The 8405-nt window shown below is 43.0% G+C and overlaps 1 protein-coding gene across 2 annotated transcripts; it reads left to right on the top strand.

Moving 5' to 3' along the window:
• The first annotated feature begins 903 nt into the window (after positions 1 to 903).
• LOC311146400 (B-cell lymphoma 6 protein-like) lies at positions 904 to 7365 on the top strand. Of its 2 annotated transcripts, none has more exons than XM_084182902.1 (8): positions 904 to 952; positions 2752 to 2923; positions 3044 to 3265; positions 3622 to 4622; positions 4728 to 4895; positions 5059 to 5189; positions 5310 to 5447; positions 5708 to 7365. In XM_084182902.1, exons 1-8 carry the CDS (start codon positions 922 to 924, stop codon positions 5849 to 5851), a joined length of 2007 nt encoding a protein of 668 aa, XP_084039028.1. In that variant the 5' UTR covers positions 904 to 921; the 3' UTR covers positions 5852 to 7365. The 2 variants fall into 2 exon arrangements, with proteins under 2 accessions (XP_084039028.1, XP_084039027.1); XM_084182901.1 differs by lacking the exon at positions 904 to 952 and adding an exon at positions 2244 to 2590.
• Positions 7366 to 8405: the final 1040 nt, after the last annotated feature.

An 8405-nucleotide genomic window follows, 5' to 3' on the forward strand; every position in this document is an offset into this window, starting at 1 on the left:
TAAATAACCGGGATTAAGTGTAAATCTATTCCAACATGTGTATTAGAAATTAATATAATTTAATAAACAGATAAATCACACAGAGCAGTCCGCATGATGCGCATTACTATAGCGCATTAACCATTGCTGCCTTTGGAGCTCTTGCGCAAGAGTTTTACGCACGCCTATAGGTGGAGATTTCTGTAAAGGCAAGCCTTCACAACAGATTTTTGGCTGCGCTTACTATTAACTATTACTATTAACACAGAGTCCAATTAATTTATAACGTTTGCCATTGGGTGCTATGCTATTTCCAAAGTCTAGCGTGCGCAACCATCAACGATTATAACGTTCATTATTGAGTCCCCCAAAATACCAAAATGAATGTAATCACTCGTACTTCCAAACAAAAACGCACAGGTAAAAGGTTAAAATCCCAGGTCGATAGCTGAACGTGATGAAGTCAACAAAGTCAGGTCTGACAATGTTCGGCCACAATTATTAATTGTAGGATTCCGCGTAAAAGTAAAAACAATTTTCTAACTACAAGCCACCTATCGCCTGATTTATAGATCAAATGCTCATGCGCAAGCCGTGCTCGTGTCCAGCCTCGTGAACGAGCTCAAATTCTTCGAGGTCTACATAATGGTCAGGTGACCTTGTATTTCGACAGTTCCACTAAAGAGGGAGAATAGAGCAATAATAAAATAGTTGTCATAGTTCAAATCCATATCACCGTTTATTTTCGAATCTGAATCAATAGTATATGCGCGTATTTAACAGTCTAAATTGAATATCCAAATATATTTCCTGTAATGACGATAAAACGACACACACAACATCATGTACCCTCCTCATTGGTTTGGAAATGGTATGGCCCACTGGTAGAATTCCGAGAATTAAGCCCTTGAGTTTCTTAGAACTGCATTCTCAGAACTGGTGATGCACGAAGTTTCCAGGAAAGTTTTACAAGGTGATTTTTTTCTCCATTATTTGACAGTATTATATCAGAAGTTACTTGTAGTGGTAGACATGCGTTGTGGCTCATTGGCTCTATTGATCAACTTTAAATACTTAAATACTTTTGATTTCTAATGTTTTCTTTCGTTTTGTGAACAGTGGGGTTTCTTAGACTACAGTTGCTAGACGTCTTGCTGATGTTTATACTTGATGCATGGTCAGGTAGTCTAGTATATCATCTGCTTAAGCAGCATGTGTGCGAGAGATTTTCTCGGAAGTTCGTCTTTCATTGCGAAACTATTGGGGTTTTTTCATTGCCAATGGTCCTACTTTGATCATGTTGGTTTATCGAAATATAGATATTATCGAGAGATAATATATTAGTCATAATGTGCAGTTGGTTTATAGCCTATCCTACTGTACAGAAATATTACTTTTGTGTTATATAGTCAGATTTCTTTAGATTGATCAAAGTAGTTTTTCCGGGTAGTATGAATTTAATATTCTCAAAAAGTATATATTTAATAGTCGTTAAATATCAGTAAACTATAGCAAGAAAAGTAGCGCAACAGGGCGAGCCAGTCTGGTTAGATCACTGCGTACTACTTTTCAGCTTTGCGCACTGTTTTCCCTCTCTCTGATGGTGGTTTCACTTCGCTGGTAGATTTCGACTGCTAAACTGTCGACAACGTTTTCGATCGGTAGTGAGTCTAAACAAAAATCGAACAATATGTTGACGCAGATGTACATTCTTGATCTGTTTTTATGGACCGTTATTATCAATAACTGCCTACTAGTTTTGTACTAAACTTACATGGAGCCTCTGTGCAATGTGTAGGCCTATGTGCACATGCATTTGAAACTCCTAAAATCCTACACCCTATTTTACGCATAGGCCTATTTTGCCATATTCCAATTTTTTTAGAATTTTATTTTTCAAGGTAAAAATAAGTTGGGTCTAATGTCATGGGTTAAACCAGGTGGCTTTCCACTTCTAGACCTATCGAAAAACAGGAAGCCTATTTAGAAGCAACCTAATCTGTGCGCACCCAAGACGGAATGTACTAAACGCTAGACACGTTCCATGCGCGAAACTCGGGCTCCTCTTGAGGTGCCGTGTGTATTCGTGGGCTTGGATATATGCCAAAAGCAAATCGGTCATAATCGAATACACCGAGCTATTAACGGATGAAATAGGTTTTAAACGTGAAGTTTTATCAAACTGTTTCAAAGTAATGTAGCCTATAGTAAAACATTTGCAGTTGAGTAAAACTCACAATTTCTAAATGTAAAAATATTTTATTTTTTAAACTTATTGTAAGGTTTAATTCTAAATTGTCTTTGGAAGGTCTAATAGCAATATGTAATCCGCTATGGACACCAACAGATAGCCTAACTTGTTCACTGTAGCCTGTACAAAGTCTACTTTCCCACTGGCCACAGCAATCATGGCTTGTCACTATGTTATGAACATCAGTTCAATGCCTCTAAGATGTAGGCTATACCCTATAGTTGATATGGTTAGGAATATCTGTCTGTAGCCTCACTCGCAGAAACGTGGTCCACTTTCCCCCAATGATGTTTACTTTGTTGGACATTGAAATGGCGCCACCTATTGAGGAAATATTTCTGACACACACCAAGTTCAATGGTAATAGAGTGATAGTACTACGTCCTCATATAGAGAATATTACATATTTAAATAAAAAAGAACAGCTTTGCTTACTTTATGTTAATATCATTCTGCAACTCTCACAATCTGTGTTTGGCAGATTGTCCTTAATTTACAAGGTATTTCCCATGTTTCCTCAGATTCTGACACTATGGCCTCATTGGCAGATGGCTGTATTCAATTTACCCGCCATGCCGGTGATGTACTGCTCAACTTCAACCGACTCCGCAGTAGAAATATCCTGACGGATGTCACTATCCAGATTGACGGTCAGCACTTCTGCGCTCACAAGACGGTCCTCGTGGCCTGCAGGTACGTTCAAGACCTACTACCAGTTTTTAGGCCAATCATCCTTCTTGTGCTATAGGATTGTCATTGTGAGAGAAAAGGGTTATAATCGTAACATGTGATTGTTATTTTTTGATTTTATAGTGGGCTCTTTTACTCCATATTCACGGACCCCCTGAAGAGTAACCTGAGTGCCATCAGCCTGGACCCCAAGGTGGACCCTGATGGTTTTGCCATCCTGCTGGACTTCATGTACACCTCCACCCTGACCCTGAAGGACAGCCTTGTTTTGGTTACCATGAACACAGCCTCGTACCTCCAGATGGAACATGTGGTGGATACCTGTCGCAGGTTCATCAAGTCCAGGTACGGGAAAAAATGCATAATTGCTCATCTATTTATACTAGGTCTGTAGCCTACAGTCCCCTGTAGCTCAGTTGGTAGAGCATGGCGCTTGCAACGCCAGGGTTGTGAGTTCGTTTCCCACGGGGGGCCAGTATGAAAATGTATGCACTCACTAACTGTAAGTCGCTCTGGATAAGAGCGTCTGCTAAATGACTGAAATGTAAAAATGTAGCCTACTAGTGCCTGGAACTTTTCCTGGTCAGGTCTGTGAATATTTCCAGGCCCTATTTTTCTTATTCACATCCAAATGGTATCAGTTTGGAACTAAATAGTATCAGTTTGGAACTAAATAGTTTATCTTCCTTTCTGCCCTTTAGAGAGCAGTCTGTGAGTCTGCAGAGAGAGGAGGTACTGGCCAGCCCAATGCGTCTCTCTCAGGACCTCCCTGCTTTCAGGGTTCTGGATGGGGTGGTGACCAGCCCCAGCCACACATCCATATCTCCTCTCAGAGACTGGAGGAGCTACTCCCCCAGTGTATTCAGTGGTATCAATGCTTCGGGTAGCTCCCACCACGTCCATGGAAAACACGTCCCCATCCCCATCGGAAAAATGCCAGACGCCTGCAATGTCAGTGACATTCCCAAAGGGGGCGCCGTCTCTCAGAAACTCTGCTCTCCCGCGAATCGCACAGAGACCACCATCATCCACCACCCTTTGTCATCCGACTCCTCTTCCTCCTCAGTTATGATCATCCGCCCTCTCCCCTGCTCCAGCCGTCAGTCGGGGTCATTTGGCGGCCTCCAGGGGCCTGAACACAGAGGGGCCTCCCCCATGGAGGAGGACAGCAACCAGCACCCCCAGCCCGACTCCCTCAGCCTGTCCCCAGGCTTCAGCAAAGGGGTGATCTGCAACCCCCAAAGCCCCCTCCGTTCTGACTGCCAACCCAACTCCCCCACCGAGTCCAGCGGCTGCAGCAGGAACGCAGCCCCGGCCCTGACCCAGCCATCTGGCTGCTCCCAGGAGCCCAAGGCCCGCAACTGGAAGAAGTACAAGTTTATCGTTATGAACCAGACCTCCGAGGAGGATGAGTCCCAGGTAGGGAGAGTTGAGGCTGGGGACTGCTCCCCTCCACAGGGCCCCTACAGGACCAGTGGATCAGAGGGACCCATTGAAGAGCTGCAGACTGGAGAGATAGTCAACGAGCATGGGGAAGAGATCCTTGTGCCGCAGGCCAGCCATCACAGCATTAGCCAGCAGAGATGCTCCTCCTGTGGTACGGACGCCGCTCAGCACCTGGAGGAGTGTCCCCACTCCCCTGGCTCCTACAGCGGGGAGGACACCAATAAGCTGCACTCTGAGTACTCCGACTCAAGCTGTGGTCAGTAGTGTGTTTCAATGAGTGGGGCCAATGCAATAAACGTTCACACAGTATAGTTACATTCATGTTGTTTTAATTGACTAAATCTCAAAGTTTCCCTTGCAGAGAATGGTTCCTACTTCTGCAACGAGTGCGACTCAAAGTTTGCGGAAGCGGACTCCCTGAAAGGCCACATGCTCCAGGTCCATGCTGACAAGCCATACAAGTGTGACCGATGCCAGGCTGCGTTCCGTTACAAAGGGAACCTCGCCAGCCACAAGACTGTCCACACTGGTAAGACTTCTGTTACATCTTAACTAATATCTGTACGGTCAAACGAATAACGTAATTTTGGTGTCAAAAGTGGGATCCACATACTGTAACTAATAACAGCGTATTTACAGGGTCCTGGGTGGGATCAGTGTTTCATGGTTTCTTTATGCCTGTTGTATTCCAGGAGAGAAACCGTACCGCTGTAACATCTGCGGCGCTCAGTTCAACCGGCCGGCCAACCTCAAGACCCACACCCGCATCCACTCAGGAGAGAAGCCATACAAGTGTGAGACATGTGGCGCTTGCTTCGTACAGGTGAGGAAACAGCTATGATCTGTCATTCACTCATGAAGGACAAATATAATTCATATATAATTATGTATACTTGAATTTGTCTCCTACAAATCGAAAGTATCTTATGTATTTCGTTCCTAGGTAGCTCACCTCCGGGCCCATGTGCTGATCCATACAGGGGAGAAGCCTTATCCCTGTGAGATTTGTGGGACGCACTTCCGCCATCTTCAGACCCTCAAGAGCCACTTACGCATCCACACAGGAGAAAAGCCCTACCATGTAAGTGCCTTGTCTTTCCGTTCACTTGACCCAGTGTGTATCTGGTTAATCTGGACTGCTCCATTTCCTATAATCCCTTCCTGGCTTCCTGTGACTGCCTATCAATAGCCTAAGCCGAGTACCCAGGGCCTTAGTTTAAATGCATAGTGGCTATATCCTCTGTCCTCCTGCTAACCCTTAGTTTAATGTATGAATGAACCCATTGAGAGGCAGTTTGATTCAATTAGTGACTCATTGCGTTCGTTCTTTTTCTTCCTCAGTGCGAGAAATGTGACCTCCACTTTCGCCACAAGAGCCAGTTGAGGCTGCATCTCCGGCAGAAGCACGGCGCAGTCACCAACACCAAGGCTCAGTACCGCCGGGCGAACCAGGACATGCTCGTTGGCTTGGCCAAGGCCTGCTAAATGGACACTGGGACGATGGAGTGAGATTGGCTGGCAACCTTTTTATGTTGTTTTAGGAACACGTTTTCATAGTGTCTTAGTACCACGCTGTCGATTGTTGTGTTTGTTGGCACTGGCAGACAAGTTTCCTCCAAATGTGAATATTTCATATTATTTATAGCCATTTTACTGTATGTTTGTATATAAATCCAGTATGTACTGTGTATACATGTTAATGTGTGTGTTTTAAGATCTTGAGAAATGTCCTGTGATGGAATATACATTTTGGAAATTTGAATTTTGGAATAGGAATTATTATCGGGTAATAATTTTTACTTAATGTGTTCGGTTTTCAGTTATGTATGACTTTTCTTCCTGAATGTTTTCAGTTGGACAGTCTACTTCTAGAAAACTACGACAAATGTTCATTCATATTGAGAAACACTGTTACATTGGTACAGTTCTGTTATAGATGCAGTATATGGGGGCATGTTCAGCTGGACATGAGCTAATGTATTACCCAGTTCTGTTATAGATGCAGGATATGGGGGCATGTTCAGCTGGACATGAGCTAATGTATTACCCAGTTCTGTTATAGATGCAGTATATGGGGGCATGTTCAGCTGGACATGAGCTAATGTATTACCCAGTTCTGTTATAGATGCAGGATATGGGGGCATGTTCAGCTGGACATGAGCTAATGTATTACCCAGTTCTGTTATAGATGCAGGATATGGGGGCATGTTCAGCTGGACATGAGCTAATGTATTACCCAGTTCTGTTATAGATGCAGTATATGGGGGCATGTTCAGCTGGACATGAGCTAATGTATTACCCAGTTCTGTTATAGATGCAGGATATGGGGGCATGTTCAGCTGGACATGAGCTAATGTATTACCCAGTTCTGTTATAGATGCAGGATATGGGGGCATGTTCAGCTGGACATGAGCTAATGTATTACCCAGTTCTGTTATAGATGCAGGATATGGGGGCATGTTCAGCTGGACATGAGCTAATGTATTACCCAGTTCTGTTATAGATGCAGTATATGGGGGCATGTTCAGCTGGACATGAGCTAATGTATTACCCAGTTCTTTGTAGTTTCTTATCTTATTATTGTGAATATATCATGTACTACCAACCCAGATTGCCCTCTGCTGGCAGAGTATATGTCTGCATTACTATGGTACAGCCGCTTTTTATGTCTTTCCACCAAGTGAAAGTTTGTCATTGAATCTGTAATTTGGTCAAAATAATATATTATCCGACATGGATACATACATGCATACACAATGTATTGAAGGTGCCTTACACTGAGTTGTCAGAATTTTTTTGTCCATTCAGTTCATTAGTGCAATGTCCTACGTCAGCACTTTGTACTGTATTTGTTTTGTACGCTTTTTGTCTCAAGCCCACCAGCTGTAAGTACACCAGCTCTCAAGCTACAAGTCCTCAGGAATGTTATCAACACTTGTCTTTGTAAACTGCAGAGCTTTATGTGAACTATAAATAAAGGAATGTATTATGAAAACATACATTTATCTTTTCATTTGTCAATGTGAAAATGCACATCCTAACAGTAATTTATAATTACTATCTTCTATCCCATGATCATAGTCTTATAATAGTCAGTGTAGGTGATCTCATCTACCATAGAATGTAACTTTTATGACGCGCTCAAAGGCGTCAACGAAAACACAATACCATGAACTTCCCCAGAGGACAAACATTTTACATTGACATTTTAGTCATTTAGCAGACGCTCTTATCCAGAGCAACTTACAGTTAGTGAGTGCATACATTTTTCATACTGGCCCCTCATGGGAAACGAACCCACAACCCTGGCGTTGCAAGCGCCATGCTCTACCAACTGAGCTACAGGGGACTAACCACAGTATGAGACACTATGACACAGACACTGAGTGTACACAACATTAAGGACACCTGCTCTTTCCATGACATAACTGACCAGGTGAAAGCTATGATCCCTTATTCACGTTACTTAAATCCACTTCAATCAGTATAGATGAAGGGGAGGAGACAGGTTAAGTAAGGATTTTTAAGCCTTGAGGCATGGATTGTGTATGTGTGCCATTCAGAGACGGAATGGGCAAGACAAAATATTTAAGTGCCTTTGAACGGGGTATGGTAGTAGGTGCCAGGCGCACCGGTTTGTATCAAGAACTGCAACGCTGCTGGGTTTTTCACGCTCAACAGTTTCCTGTGTGTGTGTGGGGGGGGGGGGGGGGGGGGGGTCCTCATTGATCATTTACAAAAAGACAACACTGCTTTAATTTTGTTTTGACTAAATAAAGTTCATTTGGATAGATTCTGTTAATATTTGGCCACACAGAGTTGAAACACAAATAAAATGACATGTTTGTGAGTGCTCTTTGAAGATAAGAGTCAATGGACATTTTCCTTGAACACAGATAACAGAAGTGATGGTATGCTAGAGTCAAGAAATCACAAGATATAATTCAATGATGTCTAATTCAATGCAAAGTATGTGAATGAGACACTTTAAATGGGGAAATTGACATGAAAAACTCAAATAACTAATAAAGTAAGAATG

The sequence above is a fragment of the Coregonus lavaretus genome (genome assembly GCF_964263955.1).
Source record: "Coregonus lavaretus genome assembly, chromosome: 19".
NCBI classification, from domain to species: Eukaryota; Metazoa; Chordata; class Actinopteri; order Salmoniformes; family Salmonidae; genus Coregonus; species Coregonus lavaretus.